At 38.5% G+C, this 23,190-nt stretch overlaps 1 protein-coding gene across 3 annotated transcripts in view; it reads right to left on the reverse strand.

The window, feature by feature from the left end:
* MTX2 (metaxin 2) overlaps positions 1-5,120 on the reverse strand; it is a 44,492-nt gene extending 39,372 nt beyond the window's left edge. The window contains exon 1 of one of the 3 annotated variants that reach the window (XM_026677667.2): positions 4,961-5,120. In XM_026677667.2, coding sequence (XP_026533452.1) covers positions 4,961-5,000 — 40 coding nt within the window. In that variant the 5' untranslated portion in view covers positions 5,001-5,120. Of the gene's footprint in view, positions 1-4,665 lie in introns of all 3 variants that reach the window. The other 2 variants (XM_087949679.1, XM_087949677.1) reach the window with 2 other exon arrangements.
* Between the last annotated feature and the right edge of the window lie 18,070 nt (positions 5,121-23,190).

The following is a 23,190-nucleotide window of genomic DNA, read 5'->3' on the forward strand; positions in this document are numbered from 1 at the left end:
ACAGAGTGGTCAATGTCTGGAATACTCTACGTGACTCTGTGGTTTCTTCCCCAAACTCCAAAAACTTTAACCTTAGACTTTCTACTATTGACCTCACCCCTTTCCTTAGAGGTCTGTAGGGGGCATGCATAAGCGCACCAACGTGCCTACCGTCCCTGTCCTATTGTTTCTTTTATTTTTCTTATATGTATCCATGTATTTATAACTATGTTTTTACTTATACCTATTATCTTGTAAGCCAGGGGTCCCAACCGCCGGTCCGCGGACCGTGCACCGGGCCGCGAACAAGCCTTACCGGGCCGCTGGTTGCTGGCGCCGCCATCTTTTGGTAAAAAAGCAATTTTTCGTCAAAAAGATGGCGGCGCCAGCGCTGGTGAGCTTTTCCGGGTAGAAAGCCATTTCTACCCGAAAAAGCTCACCAGAAAGCGCTGGCGCGCTCATTTTTGACGAAAAATCACTCCGTGACGCCACCGGAAGTGATTTTCGTCAAAAAGATGGCGGCGCCCAGCTGACGCTGAACCGGGCCGCGCGCCCAGCTGACGCCGGAACCGGGCCGCGGCGTCGAAAAGGTTGGGGATCCCTGTTGTAAGCAATTGACAAACCAAATAAAAATAAAAAAATATGATCAACAATTAAGATTGTCTCATTTGACAGATAGATGATCACCATTTACATATTCCCAACCAGCCTGCAACAAGCAGAGTTAATGGAGAACATGAAAGTAAAATAAAAAGTCACAGCCATGTGACGTTTTGCTTAATGACTGTGGTGACTCCTTTAACAATTGAATGGGAAGATTCTAAAACAGAGGGATTCTATGATAAACAGACTGATCTAGATAAGATTTTGATGGGTACTGATGAGAAGGTGATTAAAAAATTATATGGTTATTTACTGGGAATTAAATTAGAAGAACAAGTTAAAGAAACTATGATTGTTTGGGGGAAGAATTTTGGATATGGGATTGATTTAGAGAAATGGCAAAAATTGTGGTCTCAAAATTATAAAATGACAATGTCAACAGCATATAAGGAAAATTTGTATAAGATGTTTTACAGGTGGCACTTTCCCCCGACAAGAATAGCAAGAATGTTCAAGAACAAATCTGAAAAATGCTGGAAATGTCATCAGATACCTGGCTCATATTACCATATGTGGTGGACTTGTGAGGACGCTAAAAAATATTGGACTAAAATTCGCATGTGGTTGGAAAAAATGACAAAAAAACGTGTAGATTTGAAACCGGAGTTCTTTTTATTGGGAATCTTACCAGATACATATAGTAAAGATTTGAAATACCTGATTGTAAATGTGTTAACAGCAGCTAGGATTGTATTTGCTAAAAACTGGAAGAATGAGAAAATACCATCACAGGAAGAAATTATTAAGAAAATATTGGAATGTGCTGAGTAGATTGACATTTGAAATTAGAGAGCAAGAGGATAAACAATTTTATGAAATTTGGGATCTTTTTTATCAGTGGCTAGATGACAAAATACGATAATAGAATATTTAGAAAGTTAGATAGCAAGGAATACTTTTATTTTTTCTTTTGCCTATGTTATTTGACATTATATCTATAAAGTGTTTTTAGGATAGATTTGGTATGATTATATGATTTGTTATAGAATAAACTGTTTAAAGTATTGTTCTCTCATAAAGCATGAATGATTAAAAGTATAGTCAAATGATTTATTAATAGCGATATTAGGATATATAAGTTTGGATTGACAATATGAGTTGTTATGTAATATAACTGCAATTGAGACTACGAAATGAATGCACAAAACCGATGAACCAACCGACACACTGTACGTACATAAGAGAGTTGATGTTTTAATGTTTTGTTTGTCTTGTTTGTTTGTAGAAAATCAATAAAATTGTTTTAAAAAAAAAACACAATTGAATGGGAAGTAATGTCATAAGTCCATAATGATCACATGATTTTTCACTTAGCAACTGTTGCATTATGGCCACTAAGCAAGGACTACTTATATACTAATTAAGGAGAGAAGCAACTTAGAACTAAGGAGAAATTTCCTGACAGTTAGAACATTGCCTCCAGAAGTTGTAAATGCTCTAACACTGGAAGTTTTTAAGAAGAGATTGGATAACCATTTGTCTGAAGTGGTGTACGGTTTCCTGCCTAGACAGGGGGTTGGACTAGAAGACCACCAAGGTCCCTTCCAATTCTGTTGTTGTGTTCTATTCTGTTCTATTCTACTATAACCTATGCAGTATAAGTGCAGGATTACTAGATATCCAAATATTTCATATATGCATCTTATCTTTCTATAGGATAACATATACAGAATCAACTAATCTTTGCCACCACTTCCTACATCAAATTATGAGGTAGATTATAATAAGAGGCAGTTAATTAACCCAATGCTACCCCATAAGATTTACAGCTGAGGGCTTCAGCTACCATGACTTTATCCCAGGCATAATATTGCAAACTTCTTTACTTTAAAGGTATTAATTTCAAAATAATAGATCAGGGGTAACTAAACCGGTGCGTACTAAGTACTGTTGATTTCAGTTCCCATGACTTCCTACCAACATAGTCATAGTTAAAAAATTTATTTAATTTCGACACTGCCTATCTCAGGTAAGTAGTTAAAATATTTGTGAATTGCAATAAAAATCTGAAGAACACTTGGTTGCTACCACATTCCTAAATTACAGAGTAATCTTGGCAGTTAAAGGGTACATCCTACTTTTGTATTATAATCCAGGAAGATAAATTTCATAATATATAAGACATTTTAATTTTCGTATGTATTCAGCGTGTAGAGTGTATCTATGAATCTAGGGTTACTATTTGGTTGTTACACTTAAAACATCTTAGATCATTCTTCAGATCATAAGCACTATGGGAAATTTGAGAAGCTAAGAATATAAAAAGAAAGTATAAAAAGAAAATGAACAAATGTATAAGCTATATCATAGCACACATATAATGTTAACAGTCCCACGTGTATATTACTGATCATAAAAATATGAAATGGTCAATTCTCTCTTTAAAAAGAAAATAAAACCTCAGCACTCTCTCTTATTTACTAGAGGAACACAAGATTTTCAAGCCAGCACAAAGTCGAAAGTCCTTGCTTAACAACTTATTTGGTCCTCACTTAATAATAGCAACCAGGACTGCTCTTGCTAGGTGCTCTATGTTACCAACTACTTGTTCAACAACTGTTAGAAACTGTGATAGCACTGAATGACTCCTACTTATGACTGGTCCTCTACATTCCAATCACTGTAGCATCCTGCAGTCACATGATTGCCATTTGTGACCTTCCCTGCCAGCTTCTCACAAGTCAATGGGGAAGTTGGCAGGAAATGTCACAAGTTGCTATGGTGAATATCCCTCCCGCCTTCCTGTGTACTATGCTGCACTTACCTTCCCTTGTACTCACACTGACCCACATTCTCCTTCCCTTGGCCTCCTTGTGCTCATATCAATCCACACCCTCCTTCCCATGACTTTCCTGTGCTCCCCTCCCCCAATTCATATGTCACCTGCACTGGGCATCTCCCTTCACCTGTGGCATCTTTGTGCTCCTTACCTGGGACTCTCACCACTTCCCACTCGATTGCACACTTTCGGATTACAACAGCAACCTAAACTGCCTGGATTGCTATCACTAAGCAAGGTGATCATGTGACATCACTTACCAATGTCACTTACCAATGGCAATAGCTGTTACAACCCAAGGATTATCTCTACGTTCTGTCATGTTTCATTTTAAGTAATGCTCCATTCCCTATTCAAGCTCATCTGTTTAAAAAATGCACAGAAGAGAGATCTTGATCTACTGGCATCCCCTTGAAACAGATAAGCAAGAGTTTACAAGTCTCAATATGTAGATAATCTCAAAAATATAACTCAGAGAATTTACAAAATCACTGGCTCCACCCTGGAAAACATCATTTTGCATTTGCCTCCCTACCTTTTTTTGCACATGGCTAGGGTTGGTGGATCTAACAAAGAATAGAGGGAATCTCACAAGTCTGAAATACACACAAAACTGAAGTGGGTCATTGAAACGTAACAATGAAGATAACTCTTCACGTTGCATGTTCATGATACCGACATGATTATTACTAAGTCATGAGAACCTCCACAAAATGCATGGCAGCAAAAACACTCAGGATAAGCCATTACGCCTGCCTTTATTTGTGTGGCTGGGTTAGGTTAGGTTAGGTTAGGTTAGGTTAGGTTAGAGCAATTAGTAAGAAAGGGAGTAGAACCAAGGCAAGCAGTGACAACAGGGCAACTTCATGACAAAGTTGGGGCTTTCCAAACTGCAGGCCATTGTGTGTGTGTGTGCTTGTGTTCCCATATTTTTTAAATAAGATGGTGAACTTACATAATGCTCCTCGCTCCTTCCATTTTCCCAACAACAACCTTGTAAGGTGGGTTGGGGGAGGGAGGGAGAGAATGAATGAATGAATGAATGAATGAATGAATGGCCTAAAGTCACCCATCCAGCTTTCCTGACCAAAAGGGGTGCCTACAATTCAGTCTGCCGCTTTGTAGGCCAGCAGCACCTTCACCTCTACACCAGGCTGACCAAGACATCTAGGTACTGAGCTCCAACACTTCAAGGGCTAACAGGGTAAGGAAGCAGAAAAGGCTCTTCCGCTAATAATACTGACAGGCCTCCATCCGGAAGGTGGTGGTGGTGGTGTGTCCAAAATGCAAAAGCGAACGGGACAGAAAGCCCGGCCGGGCTGAAGAAGGCGACCTTTTCCTGCCCAGAAGGGAATATTCCAGTTTCCCTGGGCAACTCCAGCCTCACCGCCGCCCACTGTAGTCTAGGCAACTCTCCAAAGGTCGGGCGCCTCTCCTTCGGAAACGCAGCCCGGGCCAAACTCCGCGGCTTGCAAGGAGGGGGGACGTTTGCCTCTGCTTCCCTTCCGCTCCCATTCCCGCCGCTGCTTTCCCCCTCACCTGCTATCTGAGTCACGAAGGCTTCCGCCACCAGGGACATGCTTCCGAAGACAGGAGATAACGCCCGTCCCCAGGCCGCGTCGTAAGCGGCCGAAGGTTAAGGACACCAAGGGAGGAGAGCACAGCGGCTGCGCCGACCAACCTGCGGGGAAAAGTGCATCCGGGGCCTGCTCCGCCCCTCGGAGGAGAAAGCGCCTGCTTGCAAGAGCGGAGGGAGAGTCGTGCGGCAATTGCCGCCTGCTCTCTCAAGGGCCGCTGCGGGTCTGGGCCAGAAAAAGGTTGCGGTCCCGGTTCTCTCATTACCCGCACCTGGGTGTGTTAGATTCGTGGTTGGGAGAAGTAGATTCAGATGGGCTCGCTAGTCGCAAAAATGCGCGGATTTGGTTTTGCCATTTTTCCCCCCTGGGCATTTTTGACAAAGGGCTAAGGATGGGGGGAGTGAGTACCGGCCCACTGAAATATCCCGAAATAAAAATTCCCGCAAACCTGATTGCCCCAAAGATCCATTCGGGCACCAGCATTTATGGTAGTGATGTGCACATAGAGTCTGAGGGAGGCCCCGCAATGCTTAGGGGCCACGTATGAACGCAGTCCCTGACAAATTATGGCTCAGTATATATATTTATTTTTGTCAATTGCTTACAAGATAATAGGTATGAATAAAAACATAGATATGAATACATAGGTACATATAAGAAAAATAAAAAAGAAAAGAAAAAATATGAAATAAAAGCTTTATGGTTTGTTTTTTTCAAGGAAATAAAAACAATTTGTGATTAGCCAGAGAATTACGTAGCAGTACTTAGTTCAATTTGGTTTGTGAGAACAGTTGTTTTTCTAGGGTTTCAATAGGACATTATTTCTTTTATCAAATTTCTACACTGCCCACCTCACCTGACACCCAGTGGTTTACAAATAAAAAAGCATATAACAATGTAAAAAAAACAAACAGTTAAAAATAGAATTAAAACCGATATGAAATCAGAGGCTAGAAATAGGTTAAGAATGTAAAGGGGCTGGGGAGAGAGTGCCCTCAAGCCCCCAACCACCCACATAGTTGCATATCATGCCAGTTGGCAGAGGCAGGTCTAAGACTGGCCTTAGAAAATGGAAGGAGCAGTGACACAGCCCTGTAAAAGAATTTGGGCCAAGAAGCAGAAGATTGATACCATCCGCACTCCCCGGGAGGTAAAGCAGAAAGTGGGGCGACCCCGATTACCACTGAAGGAAGCTGTGACCTTTTGCTGTTTCCTGCTTGATTTTCCCCTTATAATTTATGATTTATTGCTTGATTTGCCCCTTATATTTTATGTTCTAACTTGACCATTATTTTCAATGGAGAAAAAATGGAATTTACAATATTTGGATCTTTGGTAACAAGGTTTTGTTGTTCATTGGTGTTTTCTTGCAAACCACCATAGACGTGCTGCTCAAGGAAGTTGTAAGTGGTACCCATGACACTGAGCAGTGACTGCCTCCCTTGGGATCTCATCAGGCTGCCCTCATCTGACTTCATATTTTTAAAGATGGTTCTAATTCAAAACTGATTAGAAATGCCGCATGCTGCAAAGCAAAGTAATTGGCTCCACTGTCATTGATTTACAAGAATGTCTTTTGGCCCTTCATATGTTTTTCGGGCATTCCTGCAAAAGATAAACAGTTATAGTCAAAGGGTTTTTTTGGAGTGGGGGGAATGTGTCTACCGACTCGAGGGGAAAAAACCAAAACCACAAAACTCAAATGACAGGAACATCTTTGGAAGCTGGAACTGCTGGTACAATGCAACTGCCTTAAATGCCACCTGGTAAAGGAATGTTTTGTGAATGGTCACACCTGTTCTTGCAGCCATTTTGTGAATAATAAAGCTACTTCATGGTAGCCATTTGTGGAAGTCTCTATGTTATACTCTCAAAATTACAAATGTGCTCACCAGCCCAAAATATTGACCAACATTGATATATTTGAATTTCAAAGTTCTGAATATTTATGAAAATATGTACTTTGGAATTATATGTTTGTTTTTTACCTTATTATTAGGCAGCTGCAATACTGGAGATCTATGATTTTGGTTTCAGTGCATATTACGCACATTTCACCCAGATACAAGTTCTCTCATAGATATGACTTTAAACAGCACTAACAGCAAAGCTGACAGTATATATTTGAACAATTTCAATGTCTCCAGGCTTTTTGTTTTCTTACTTCATATTTCATTTTAGTAGCAGAAGCAGAATTAAACTGTCAGCAATATTTGAGAAGCAAACACTGTTCATGTTACTAACAGTTTTACATCCGTCATGACTTACATAGTAAATGTCATCACCTTCAAACATATGCCTTGCCTCCATTTGCTGGATAGTTATGTGGCTAATCCTCAAACCAACAATCCATCATAATGAACAAAATTATGATAAATATCCCCATCAGTTATAATACTGCAATATTGGTCAATGCTTTTCATTACTGCATTGTCTAGATCTAATTTCAGTGTGGCTCTTTCTTACTGTATTTCCACAGTGAGCTACTCATTATCTCTGGCCTAATCTTGCAATTCTCAATGAAGCAGGGAGGGAAGAGCAGTCTAATGAAAGGTTATTGGGTTTTCACATCAGGTTGTGTAGACTCCATGAAGAATGGTGTTTGACCTTGAAAATAATAGCTGTTTATTATATATAAAATAAAAGATTTTCTCCTTTTGTTACTGTTTTTTGAGCTGTGTTTTTTTTAAAAAAAAAAACAAGAATTGGAATAAAGTAAGCTATATACTTTATTACACTTGTCTTCAGCCTTTTATCTGTTAGCTCTGTTGTTCATTAAGATGTCCAGCATATGCAAACACATTTGACAAAATATTCATACAACAAGCTATGCAAGCAAAAAAAACCCTGAAAGTTCACTCAGCATCCAGAAACAAATGTAATACTGGATTTTGTGGTTGAAGCCAACTGCTAAAGTTCGTCCCAGCAAATATTTTTGGCCTTGTGCAGCTAAATTCAATCTCATAATTGTGACATAGCTGGAAACTTGTGGTTGCAAAATATAGTGGTCCCAAAATGAACTTTTGCCCAGAATGAGAATAATTTTTAAATTTCCCCATCGCAAGATGTCATTTTTTTGAAGTCGTTTTAGAAAGGGGGAAATAAATTACTTATGAGTGACTGTTGACCACCCTTGTTAGAAAACATATATTGAACATGCTAATTATACAGTTATGGTACAAGCATGACATTCTGAGCCTTATGCATAATCTCCAGTGAAAGCTTAATTTGACAAGAAAATTAGTCTGTGTACTCTTTAAAAAAAATTCTTAATATTTCTAGGTATTAGATATTACCATAACTGTACTCAAACCTGGATCGTGTGCTGTATCATGTACTGATTCAACACTTCCTGCACAACTAGGGTTGCTGATCACATGCCAGTATATCCTCAGTCACCATCGGTATCCATAATCTTTCTGATATTAGAAAATGAATTGTGTGCACTGATTCTGATGATGTTTCCAAACTAGTGTATTCTCTTAGCTAAGTACTGTATTACAAAGAAAGACTATGGGTTATACTGTAGATACCAGTGGATAAATGGACTTTAGTTTGGTTTCCAAGTGACTGTTAAAAATACCCTGTCTGTCTTCTAGAAAAATAAGGGGCAAATCTCATCCACCAGTATTTTGGCAGGATTTTTTATAAGCTATGGGTGATAAGACATCCTTTACAGCAGCCCTGTAGTTCAACTGTTCCTATTCCCCCTTCAGAGCCCCTGCAGGCTCTGTTGTTCACAATCTTTTCTGTAGATAGCACTAACTTCATCCAGTGCAATTTCTGCCTATTTGCTATTTATATAGTCTGTAGCCTGAAGGCCAATCTTTAGTTCCCAACTAATTCTCAAGATTTCAGGCCCATGAATTAAATGTTTGCCCTTTGAGATCAGCCACAAAAAGAAAGGACATTTCTTCCATTGATAATGTCTTACGACTGACTCTGCAATAATGGACAAAGGCATAAGAAAATAATTCGCATTTTCCATGTGACAGAAACCTTGTATCAGGATTGTCAGCGTCTTTTCTGCTCAATGCTCTTGTCATTTAAATCTTTGATAAGAATCAGCTGGGAATGGAGCTCTATAGCTGCAACAGCTTCTTGCAAATTGTAGATGGAGTTGATATTGCAGATACCTAATTAATGTGACGTATCACCTTATTTCAGTCTCAGGCATTTTTGGCAACACTGAATTGTTTTATATCAGGGATTATGTAGATATGGCAAACAGAATTACGGTATTATACCCTAATGTATTTTCAATTCTATAAAGTTCATGGATACACTACTACTAAACATTATCATGAAAAAGAAGCTAGATAGATATGTCTGATAAATTAGTGCAGGTTACTGTATAACAATTAAGTCTGATTCTCCGTATTGCCCAAAATGATGAGATTGAAGAAGTGGACGAAGCTAATGACTCAATGAGTCATATGATTGTTGAGATTGGGTCCAGTATAGAAAACGGAAGCATCTTCACTGTTTTGCTTTAAGTTTGATATAAGGGAATTAAACATCCAGAAAACTTGCAATCTATTCTAAATCTGCTTTGAGGGAGAAAGGTTTCACTAGGATTTTGACATATTACTAGTTAGTTTCATGGACTATCTAACACTACACACATACTTGAAAGTAATTTGGCAAATCATCTTTGGGGTCTGAATATTTAACTATGACGAAGCCTGTGAATTGTAACAACACAATATTTGGATAGACATTTAAAACGGTTTGGTTTAATCGGGTTTTTAAGCCAGTGATCCTGTTTAGTGTGTGTAAGTAAACATGTCTGTGCATATACATGTTCCCTGATTTTTATGTTGTCATAAACCCCAAAAAACTTAAAATGTTTGGCAAAGTCCTCTTCAAACTGATGACATCCAAATCTGTAAAATCTCAAGAACTGAAATTCCACACACACCCAGAAGGCACCAGACTTGTTTACTTCATTAAAAAATAGGTTTTTCCAGGATTCCCATAGAAAAACAAAACAAATGTTCAGTTCTGTAAAGCAAATGTACATTAAAATGGTTCAAAAGGAAGGAAACAAATATTTTATTGTCATATTTTACTGCGGAAAAGAATTAAATGAATATACATAGCAAGAAAAAAAGATAAATAACTTATCACATAAATCAAAATCTGGTTCTGGGGGTTTTAATCAATGGAGTTTTTGCACAAACAATTCATTCCATATGCTGAAATTCCCTAGAAACCACAAGAAGCAGATTAGAAAAGATATATGCATTTGTGTGTATCTCATTTGAAGTTATTTGAACTAGTCTTTTATACCTATCAATCTAACAGCAAGCGTAGTAGGTAGTATTGAACAACAGAAAAATAAATTTAAATATTATTAACTAATTACTGAATGAATCCTTTTGAAGGGGTATAAAGTTGTTTTTAAAAAGAGAGAGTTGGGGTATAATATCTCAATCTTTATATCTGTTGACAGAGCCTTTCAATCATAAGCAAAGTTAAATAAAAATGGCTTCCAAACTCCATTATGAAGAGCATTTAATATATCCATCTGTATGTCATAAAACATAGATAGTGAACTATGAATTTATTAGATGATATTTGAATTACAGGTCCCCAATCATTAGTAATAAGACAAGTTGTCTATGTATGACTGTTGAAGCTAGACAGAAGCTCAACAGCCATAGATTTTCCTCCTCAGCCTTATTGAATACTACCCAATATTCTTGCTGTTTAAATACAATATATTTAAATATATTTCCTTTTGCAAACAATTTTGTGAACATACAACTCCAGCTTCCCCAAATTGCATGTTTACATGTGCACCTAGTTGATACACATCTTTAAAATGTTATATTGAAATATTATTTTTACCTATCTTGCATCGGGTTTACAATTAATAATAGTAATAGATAAAAAGATTGACTGGATCAATGTGTATAAATGATTATTGGATCTTCAGAATTATCTTTTCCAATACAACTGGTACTCTCTAGAAATATTGAACTACATCTGCCATTACCCTCAGCTACCACAACCAATGAAATGTTAGTTGAGGTTGGTGGGAATTATAGCCTGACATACAAGGAATATGTAGGGGAGGAGCCATCATATAACTTTTCTGTGGTTAATACAGCACATCTTTTTTTTTTTTAAAGGTCATAGAATGTACACAGGTGACATTGGAGAATATTGATTTTTTGGATTCATTCCAGTTCAGATTTTTGTCTGGCTTTGAAAGAGAACCAGTCAAGGTCAGCCTGGTAGATGTTTTATGCTGGGAACTGAATGGGGATGGACAACCTTGTTGGTTCATTTGAATTATTAACGAGTTTTAATAACTTCCAACATAGCATCCTTCTAAATCATCTTGCTCAATGCAGCTTCATGGACAATGTTTTGCAGTAGCTCTTATTCTTTCTGACCAAACACTTCAATAGAAGGAGTAGCCAAGATAGGCATCCACCTCTAACCATAATAATGCCAAAACGATCAATGGACTTCACGACATTATAACACAATTTCCACCCTTTCATACTTTTGGATTTCTCTCATAATATCACACACAATTGTATAAGTGGTGGACACACTCTCCCTCTACCATATTCCACTCATGGCTTGAGGAATTTGTTTTACACAACAGTTTTTGTCTTATGAGATACTTTGGGTCGTTTATGCTTATCTTATACTATTTAACATCTATATGAAACCACTGCTTGCTTTTTTCCAAAGGTTTGGTCTGTCTTCCTCTTCCTCTTCTCCTTGAGTCATATCAGACCTTGCCTCTTCCACAGGTTCATTTTTGTTCATATACTGTATATGCCATTTGCTTGCTAGTAATCCTTAGCTTCCTTGTTTTTTAAGAAACCAATAAATATGCTATATTTTAATTATCCATGTTTATAACAAATGTATGGCTATGTGCATATCTCATTATATGAACTAGTGCTTTCTTTGCACAGAGGAAGAGAGAAGAAGGTAATTGAATTTTCCTTCTCAGATCTTCATGGCTGCATCTTCCCAGTGCCAAATTTAAGCATAAACTAAAGAAGCTACAGTTTTAGGGCCTTAACCGCAGAGCCTCAGAAAGATTTTTCCCCCCAACTTTTAGCTTTTATTTTTTCTTGTGTCAACTCATAAAGAAAATATTTTAAGTTGTATCTGATACCAGTTTTCTGAATTTGCCAACAAGTTTGATTATTACAAGTGATCTTATTTTGTCAGCGTTTTCTATATATATTACTGAATCTTAAAATTATTTTAAAAATTGCATTAAGTATTGTTTCCAGGATATGCTATATTTTATTATAATATAATGCTATATTATAATCTATAAGAGACATGAAGCCAGCCAAATGATAAATATGTAATCAGAAAATGCATTTGAAAGTAATTTGTATTTTTTCACTTTAAAGATCTTCCTATTAAATCATCAAAAGGCATATTTATGTCTTCAGGTTTTTTTATGGTGACCCAAGGCCCTGTTTTGGTATACACCTTAGTGAGACTATTTGGTGTAACTTTTTAACAAGGGGCCTCCAAGATTTATATAATTTAGGGCCTCACCAAGTATAAATCCTGCCTCTCCCAGCAGATAAGCTGTTTAAAAAGTGAACATGGAAATATAGCAGCCCTATCTAACCATAATACAGTGGTGTTAGATTACAGTGTGACAGAGGTTGCAAACATAGACACATGCTAATTCCATAGTGCAGAGAGGAAGGAGGAGGAAGAGAGAAAAGTAAGAGAGCAGTTGATTTAGGAAGTTGTTATCAGTTTCTAATGATGAGAAGATGCAATGTGTCCTTTCCACAAACATAATAAGAAATGGGAGACATAATCTTTGGCACAAGGACAGGGGTCTCCAGAGCAGGGGGTCTCCAACCTTGGCAACTTTATGCCTGAAGGACTTCAACTCCCAGAATTCTGGGAGTTGAAATCCGCTAGGCTTAAAGTTGCCAAGGTTGGAGACCCCTGCTCCAGAGTGCTTATTGCCTAGCATTACAAGTAGTTATGCTAGTACTTTAGATATATTTACATCTATTTGTAAACAACTCCAATAATCTTTAGTCAAGATATTTTCTGGGAATTCTGGTAGACATAACAAGAAAATGAGTTATGTAGCACAGGTTAAAAATTGGATGAATTCTCATTTTCAAATAAAAAGCCTTGAAAGAGATTGGAAGATTCATGTCTTATAATGATTAAGAGGTTTGTTTAAGATTTCTTTTTTTCGGATCAGAAAATGATCTATAAAATTCTAAATTTCTAAAATAAAGTAAAGCTGACATCAGGTTCATGTTTTAGCTCAGCTTTCCCCAGTTTGGTGTGCTTGATAATATGTAGGCACCATAACTATGAGAATGGAATAGAAAAGAATAACAGAGTTGGAAGGAACCTTGGAGGTCTTCTAGTCCAACCCCCTCCTTAGGCAGGAAACCCTATACCACTTCAGACAAATGGTTATCCAACATCTGTTTAAAAACTTCCAGTGTTGGAGCATTTACAACTTCTGGAGGCAAGTTGTTCCACAGATTAATTGTTCTAACTGTCAGGAAATTTCTCCTTAGCTCAAGGTTGCTTCTCTCCTTGATTCGTTTCCATCCATTGCTTCACAGCATACTTGATGGATACCAGATTGGAGAAGGTAGATTGAGATAAAGATAGCATCCAACATTTATAAGAATGGAAGGGAAGATTAGAGCCAAATTGTCATCGTAGCAAATTCTATGAGGAAGATTCATTCATAGGACAATCATTTCTGAAAAGGGTTATAACGGAGCACTCTCCTCTCGGGTCAGTTGGCTTCCTTCCTTGGAAGCAGACACCAATTTTCACCAGAGGAGGAGATGGACTCAAGTAATAGACTGCATTAAAAGAAAACATGTCAATCATCTTGCAATTATTTCTCCCTACAAAGATCCTTTTGCCATTTTATTACTTAAGCATCTTTAAGGCAATGATATTTCTGTAATCAATGTTACATTATAGAGTACTCAGGCATAATGCTAAGTAGAGGTTTGTGATTTGTGTGCTAGACTACCCTGGAGAAATTAAAGCATGTATCAAAAGAGACTAGGGCTTCTAGCCACCCCACCCCCCACCCCTTGTTATATCATTATCTCTGCTACTTCCTATCCTCCATCTTATGTATCAGGATGACTCTTACTTTTTGATTGTTATCTCTAGCTCTGGTCTACCAGTACAAACGTTGGCAGAAACTTATTTTTGTAAATGAGAGGATTTCAGGATACAGACCTTATGTCCAAAATAGTAACAAAGTTTCTAATCCAACACTGCATCCTTAGTAGTTTTGGGAGAAGACTATGGCCTGCTTCATCTTGTTGTGTAAAACTCCTGGGTCTCAAAGGTGCTTTTTCAAGAGGCAACTGGACTTTCTTCGAAGACTTTTTGCTTCTCATCCAAGAAGCTTCTTCAGAATGAAGAATGAAGAAGCTTCCTGGGTGAAAATTGAAAGATCTTCAAAGAAAAACAAGAAAGTCCAGTTGCCTCTTGAAAAAGCCCCTTTGACCTGGTTGACTGAGAATCTCCATAGATATTAAGTTCTGTGATATAATGGGGAAAATAAGCAGTTTTCCATATATCAGCAGTCAAATGTTAAATTATCTTTCTATCACGCAGAGAGAATGAGGGAGAGAGACTTTAATACATTTATAGACCTTGCATTATACCTTCCTCCCTCTAAGAGAATTATCTTGTGTGTTGCCACCAACTTGGAACAAAAGGGGGCTTATTGTAGCTGGGAAGAAATGTAAAAGATGTCAAAAATACCTTTTCCTTTTCAACAGACCTATCACTGGGCAGAGTGGAGCAGTTATCTCAAGCGGCAAGGTTTGAGTGTCAAGAAAGGATTGTATTTGTTTATTTTGAATTTTTACTCCTAGGGAAAGAAAAGACATTTTTGAGATTGGCTGGCAATGGGTCCAGGTCCTCTATCTGGATGCAGATTAATTGTAGAGGGCTTCATTTTAGTGCAGCCCAGACAATAATAAGAAGTAAACTTGCCTTCTTCTTTTTATCAGGCTTGGTTGGGTTAGGTTGGGTTGGGTTAGGTTGGGTTTGTTTGGTTTGGTTTGGTTTGGTTTGGTTTGGTTTGGTTTGGTTTGGTTTGGTTTGGTTTGGTTTGGTTTGGCTGTGCTTGGCTTGGCTGTGCTTGGCTTGGCTTGGCTTGGTTCGAGTTGGTTTGAGTTGGGTTGGTGGGTTGGGTTGGGTTCGGTTTCCAGCTTCCAACTTCCCAACCCTAATGTCTTTCCTGCAAATATTTACCCTTGACTGTTAAGGACTTGATTTTACCCATTTTTCATCTGAAATCGCAAATTCCAAATTTCAACTCATCTCATGAAGACTCAATTTGCAGAACCACATACTGAAGCATACATGCACTCTGAGGGTTGGAATGGACAGTGGGGTTCAACTTCCTGTCTAGTGCAGAAATGCTACAGCATCCCTGACAGATGGCCATCCAGCCTCTGTTTAAGTATATCTCATAAAGGAGAATCCGCCACTTCTGAACCCGTTGAAAGTTCTTATCATTAGGACATTTTTCCTGATACCAAACTGAAATCTACTTCCATCTTTTTCAAAGCTCATTGTCTTTTGTCTGATCTTCTGCAACAACTCTTGAGTTCTCCAAACTAATGACACTGGAGTCCACAAACTCTTGAGCCGCCTCCAAAACTCTGTTCAGAAAGGGCCAATTAGAGACAATTTTGGAGTTTATGACCTGTATGGCAACTTGGACCTGACTCAGCTAGTTACAGCCTAAATTTATCACCCTGTACACCTGTTTTTGATCTTCAGGCAGCGTTGACGTGACCTGGAATTGAAGGAAATTATGAGTCCCCTGCTTTGGTCAGACCATTTTTGTTAGCTCTGGAGTTTTCTGTAACCACCCTTCACACAGGGAGGGAGGACATATTTAATTGGTTTAATCCACGTGCATGGTGTGCCGTGTTGGGTTACAAAGAATAGTTCTTGGGGCTATAGTCCAGTGTTCTCCAAACTTGGCAACTTTGAAACTTGTGGACTTCAACACCCAGTGTTCCACAGTCAGCATGCTCTAAACCATGGTTTAATCAAGAAATGTGTTGCCAATTGAAATGAAGGAGTGGGGTTGTATCTATCCATAAATTCTGAAGCACTTTTTTTTAGCAACAAGATATGAAGCAATAGAACAGATAGTTTGAACGCTACTGTAGGAAGGCAAAAAAATGCAGCTGATCATACATAGATCATACATAGGCCTTTGTTAGGATTATGTGAAATGATAGGAACAGAAAAAATAGCATTTTTTCCAGTCTAGATAGCTATTCAGAGATTTTGTTTTGGGTAACCCAATCTCAGGAAAGGAGAGACTGAAGGAACATTCCCAAGGGTGCTCTGAAGAATATTTTAGGCATCTGTTTTAATTTATTAAACTTAGAATTGATTAATATATAATCTAGCATATTTATCTGGACAGACCTTAAACGTGTTTGTCAAGACCGCTGCTGTGAATATGGTCACCCATGTATTACTGTAATTCCATGCTGGGCATACTTCACGTTCTTTGTAGAAAGCAATGTCATCTACCATGTATGACCCATGAAACATGCCTTCTCTGTTGCAGTGCTTACCCTATGGAACAACATATTTCCCAGTCTTCAGATGACCTTTTATAACCTGGTTTTCCCCCCAAGCATTGGGCCAGAGCTTAAGATGAGCCCATTCGGACAGAAAGGTCTTGAATGGAATATGTAATGACTGGTCTCAGTTATTCTGCTTTTCCTGTTTTTCTGTTCTGGGTGTTTATCGCATTTTATTTTTACTCCCTTTCTCTTTATGCTTATAGCTACTGCAGTTGTAAACCATCCAGAGTTGTTTTGTAATTTGAGCAATTGTATAAATTAAATAAACTAACAGCTCTAGCTAATTCTGCCACATCTTCTCCATGAAAAATTTCAAATATTTAAAGGCAGCAGTTGGGTCTCTCTGCAGGATTCTCTTTTGAGGCTAAATTTACACATCATCTTCTACCATTTTTCATAGCTTTCCCTTTCAGACCCCTTATAGTCATGATTGTTCTCCTTTGGACATGTTCCTATTCATCAATATTCCTCCTAAAACGCAGTGCCCAGAATGAAATACAATATTCTAGGTATATCTGACCAATGCAGATTAGAAAAGCATTATGACTTCTCTTAATTTTTACGTTAGAACATCTGCAGCTGTATCCCATCAATGTTTCATGTCTATATTGAGATCCACCAGGACACCCAGATTCCCCAAAGCTTTGAGTAGCAAACAATCAAAATCATCAAATAAAAAATAGACCCCACAAAAATAACAACCCCAAATGTAAACATTAACATCAAAAATTATATGTAAGAAAATGCAAAGTCATGTTTCTATTGGATTTCAACAATCAATCACAGCATTTTTACACATGCTGCTGACTCATGTAATCTCCCTTATCTTATACTCATATTCCAATAGAGAAGAATATCTGTAGCTTAGGGTTGAACTATGAAGTCCTTGGTGCCCTCTGAGGTTGTTTGTTTGCTTGCAGACATTTTAACACCCAAGTAGGTAATGTCATCAGTGCCATTGCTATCTGTATACTCATTTGATATTCCAAATTTGAATATCATTTTGTTGGTTTCTGCCCGTTGTTCCAGCTTGCCGAGATCCTCCTGAATCTTGAAGTTGTCCTCTCAGAAGTTTGTTATCACTCTATCTTTATATTGTTAGCAAAGCTGATAATCAAAGATTTTAGCCCTTCATCCAAGTCATTTATAAATATGTAGAACAGCAGAGGGCCTAGAACTGAGCCTTATGGTACTCCATTGCACTCTTTCTTCAGGCTTGACACTGAGTATGATTGTTCAGTAGTCCAACTCATATGTTACCATCATTTTTAGTAGGTGTCAAATGCTTTGCTGGAATCAATAAACATATTTTTTCCTGCATGATAATCAGTTAATGTGGTCACTTTAACAGAAAAGTAGATCAGTTTGTGTTGGCATGTCTGACATTTTCTATTCCAATCCTTGGAGAGGTGAGATGTGCCACAATAAAATAGTGGAGAAATCCAGCCTACTAGCTAAATTGTGACTGTCTGATAGTATATATCCTCCCATTTACCCACTTGCCTCTCTAAGGTAACAGCAAAATGATTAATTTCAGTTCTTTGCATTCATTTAAAAGTTATTTCCCTAGAGAAAAGGGATTTTATTCTAGATATCTCACTTTGATTGCTTCTATTAGTATCAATATTTTTCCAACTTTTGGAAACTCACTCCATTATATTCTTTTGAGAGAACTAAATATTCATGTTCTTTTAATCCACAAATAGCTTTGAATGTTTAGGTATTTAGGTGTTTAATATGTACTGTAGAACAGCGGTCCCCAACCATTGTGGCTTGGTGGCCTGGTTGTGGGGTGGGGAGAGGGGAATTGGCCCATGCAAGAGTCAGGCCAGCACCCACACGTGCAGCTCAACTGGCATGAACAGCAGGCCAGGACGCACATACGTGAGTGCCAGCCAGCCTGCCACTTGCACAAATTGAGCTGCACATTCGTGCGTGCACGCACATTCCAGCCAGCCACTCGCATGGCCCAATTCCAAATAGGCCACAGTCCAGTAGTGGACTGGAGCCCAGGGGTTAGGGAGCCCTGCTATAGAACACAGATACAGTCTCTTTGAGGGCCGAGGGCCAAACCTGACCTGAGAGTTGCCTGGGGAGCAGTTCTGTATGCCCCGTGTGTGTGTGTGTGTGTGTGTGTGTGTGTATAATAGTCATGTAATAATTTACCTCTTCTATCAAAGTGAAAAGAATAATTTGTCTACAGTTCTTGCAGGGTATTTTGCGGTCAATTCCATTGGTTGGGAGAAGAGGTTCATGTTGTTGCATCTTGAATGTATAAGAAAGCACAGTTTTCTTTTGAGGTGGCCTTATTTAAAATGTTAAGCAATGAGATTGCTAATAAAAAGTGGGGGGGGGGAGAAAGCAGTGCTTGGCTTATTCTATCACAATTAATGGAATACACTTATGAAAGTGCTTATTATTTATACAATGCTGCCCTTAATCTAATTGCTAAATTGTTTTTACTAAATTGTCTAGCAGCTGTAAACATCCCCAGTGATCACATTGTGCGTGTTCTTCTCTGAAGTATCTATGATTCTATATAATTTTGAAATACTCAAATAAAATATATCTTAAGATTTAGAGAGCTTCCAAGAATAATATTGGGGGCAAGAGTGATAACATCAAACAATTAAATATTACAGATGAATAGCCATGGGCATTAAAGCGAGTGTGAAGAATGAAGGTGAAAATCTTTTTCCCTCTGTCCTAATTCCAGGGAGAATACTGAGCCATGCCTTAATTCCTTTCAGTGTAACCTACAACCTGTTTCCAATTGTTTGGCATCCACTGAACATATGTGGCACCCAACTGCTGTGCGTAATGTTGTATGAATAGATGCTAGACCTTATCTATCATTTATTTGTCTCATGTGTATGCCCATATATATTACAGACATTTTTATTTAATTATTCAGGAATTGGCATATGAGTTGCATTATCTCATTCCTCTGGGCCCCCTTGCTGACAGAATAATGCAAAGGAGCAGTAGCTAACACTTACACTCTTCAAGTTGTTCCTCAGGAAATAAGGCCTCATTTAATTGCCTCTTTCACATGGGAAGAAAATTGCCCTGAATAAGAAATGTTCATCATAAAAAAAATGTGTCTCTTCCCTTATCTCTTCTCAGAGTGAAAAGTTTCAGGGCTTGGTTTTCAATTGCAAATAAGTCTCAACTATGGGACTTCGCCATTTTGATAGATACTGAGCAGTATCCTACAAAGTCAGCATGTATATCTGTTTATTCTGGAAAACTTAGGGTCTTAGTAAAGATAAGTATGCCACAAGGCTCAGCTTCTGTTCATTAGGAGGCCCTGGACAGACGATTGTTCTCTAGCTCTCCAAACTATAACATGGGGATAATAGAGATGCTTGGTTCTTCTGGGAATGAACATTATGGTGAGTGGGGAATATTTTCAGTGTTAAAAAAGTGTGTGCATGTGTGCCTTCAAATTAGTAGTGTAGTGTATATTGGAGGTGGTGACCCTTTGAGAGCTGTATGCAATGAAATTTCACTTTAATGTATGCCAATTAATGTGCATTCAAAGTGACAATAAAATTATTATGCTCTACTCTGCTCTACTCTGCTCTGCTCTGCTCTGCTCTACTCTACTCTACTCTACTCTACTCTACTCTACTCTCTACTCTACTCTACTCTACTCTACTCTACTCTCTACTCTACTCTACTCTACTCTCTACTCTACTCTACTCTACTCTACTCTACTCTACTCTAGTTAACTCCTGACAACTGCTTGGACAGTTTTCTTGGCAAGATTTTGAAATTGATTTGCTCTTGCCTACTTTCTGAAGATGAGATAAAATGATTGGTCCTTCTAAAAGTCTTATGACCATGCTAGCTGGACATTCTTGATGGTTTTAGTTTAACACATGGGAAAGGTTAGTAAGTTTAGGAAGGCAAGGTGAGGGAAGGAAGGCAAATAGGAACCCAGCAGGGGGGAAAAAACCTATTCCTGCAACTGCAACTGAATAAATGTGCAGATAGAGGAAACGGAAGATGTTTTGGGAAGCTACAAACCAAAATGAAATAGCCCTCACTTGACTATGATGGTGGGAACTGGTATTTCTGTCACTAAGCAATACAGTAATAAAATAGGATGTCATGTGATCACACTCATGACTCCAGTGGTGGCAATTTTGGTTGCTGTGGTTAATCAACTCCCTTGTAGTTGTTAAGTGTGACATCATCACTATTGGTCACCTCCTGCCAAACTTTCCACTGACTTTGTTTGTTTGGAAGTCAGCACTAAAGGTCAAAAATGGTAATCACTGGCATCTAAATTGCAATCACATGTCCACAAGATCACTGCATTGGCCACAAGACCTAGCCATGAGCTCCTTGTTCAGCACCATTGTAATAACGTTAGTCAATAGGTCAAAGAGGGAGTAATATTTAATATAATTATATGCATTTTTACTCAGAAGATAATCCTGCTAAGAAATGTGTATAGGAATAATACCTTAAAGCAGTGATCCCCAAACTTTTTGACGCCGCGGCCCGGTACCGGCATCAGCTGGGCGCCGCGGCCCGGTACCAGCATCAACTGGGCGCCGCCATCTTTTTGACGAAAAGTGCTTCCGGTGACCTCACTGGAAGCACTTTTCGTCAAAAGATGGCGGCGAGCGCTCGGTGAGCTTTTTCGGGTAGAAATGGCTTTCTACCCGAAAAAGCTCACCGGAAGCGCTGGCGCCGCCATCTTTTTTTGATGAAAAAGTGCTTCCGGTGAGCTTTCTACCCGGAAAAGCTCACCGGAAGCACTTTTTTATCAAAAAAAGATGGCGGCGCCCAGCAACCAGCGGCCCGGTAAGACTTGTTCCGCGGACCGGTACCGGTTTGCGGACCGGCGGTTGGGGACCCCTGCCTTAAAGCACTGGCTCTCAACCTTTCCTTCACCATGTACCCTCTTTAAATAGCTTTTGTGGCCATGGACCATGGCCATGGGACCCCCAACTCAAAATTTAAATCATAGCATTTCTTCAAGCCTTTGCAGATCCCTTGTGATGACGTCAAGCCCTCAACCCCTCCAGGGGTCCATGCAGTGATGTATTAATAATTAGCAGACTAAGCACGTGCTTAGGGCACCAGGCCCAAAGGGGGCACCACAAAAACTTTTATATAGCCTAAGCTTGGCTTTGTTTGTACAGTATGTACAAAGGAGGGAGGCACCAAGATTTGTCAGTGCTTAGGGCACCAGTGAGCCTTAATCCGCCACTGGGTCTGTGGACCACAGGTTGAGAACCACTGTCTTAAATACTTCCATATTATTATAAGCAAATGTGCCACCCTGTATCTAACTGTCTAGGGCTATCACTGTTTGAATCTTTACTGAGTTTCATATACTTATGTGAGTGTTCAGAACCTAAGTTCACATGTAATATCAATCTATGATATTTTTCCCAATTTAAGCTTAGTGCAATTGAAAAATTTAGCATGGTGGCTTATCATCTGTATAAAAATTATCTTAACTCTTCAAATCTAACAGGACCAATTCAAACATACTGTAAAACTCTCCGGAAGATGAGCAGGGTGTTAGGGTGATAAATTATCCTAAATGTCTATTTCAGCCACTAAATTCTTTTGACTTATCTATATAGAATGAGTACCAATAAACTAAAAGACAAAAAAAATCAGTTATAAAAGGGCCCTCAAGCTAAACAATATAAGATTTCACTAAAAACACTCACTTCAAAGGTTCCAGTTAAACTATTTTCATTCCTTCCCTCCCTACTTACTTCTCCCTTTACTTTATATCTGAATATGTGAGCTGCAAACCACAAAAATGTATGCTCAGATAAATTGCTTTTATGATGTCATGAGACCTTTCCTTTTCTTAGCCACTTCAAAGTATCTAGAATAAGTTAATCTAATTAGGTTAGATTTACTCCCAAGGAACTATGCAAAGGATTGCAGTGTGCTTTTTATGACATGCTTAGAAATGCCTCTCAGGTGCTTGAACAACAGCTTTTTTCCCTTATATTTTATATTTTGTAGAACTTCAATAACGTGTGTGTGTTTATGTATGTGTAAAAATATAGTATGTATATGTATACTCAAAAGCCTCCCACTCTTTCCTTACATGAACTCTTTTTGACCCAGTCTTCTGCCTTGAAGACCTATCATGGAATGAAACCAGCATCATGTGTATCCCATCTCCCTATGTGATGGAAACCTCCTTCCAAGCTTCACATTAATAAAACACTCACTACCACATTTCTTTTGACACTTTTATTCAAACAGAGCATTGTCTTGCTGATGTCTTCTAATGGTCTAAAACATCAAGTAGATTTTATTGGAAAGGGTCAATGGAGGAAATAAGAAAGCAAAGAGACTTTAAAAAGTCCTGTATTGACATTCCTGTTTGATCAAAGAAACTATGCATGGTTACAGAAATAAGTCTCGCCAGAGACCAAAGATCTTACTCTCTAGTATACAGAATTGCAGTCCAAATTGGTAGCACAGTTCATGAACACACTGAGGCAGACTTCTATATAAACCTAGAATCATACTGCATAAGTGTAAAGTAAAAAAAAAATGGAAACAATAATCAGAT

This window comes from Notechis scutatus, chromosome 1, assembly GCF_049901735.1.
Source record: "Notechis scutatus isolate UNSWTSFEM ecotype Mainland chromosome 1, rNotScu1.2, whole genome shotgun sequence".
Lineage (NCBI taxonomy): Eukaryota > Metazoa > Chordata > Lepidosauria > Squamata > Elapidae > Notechis > Notechis scutatus.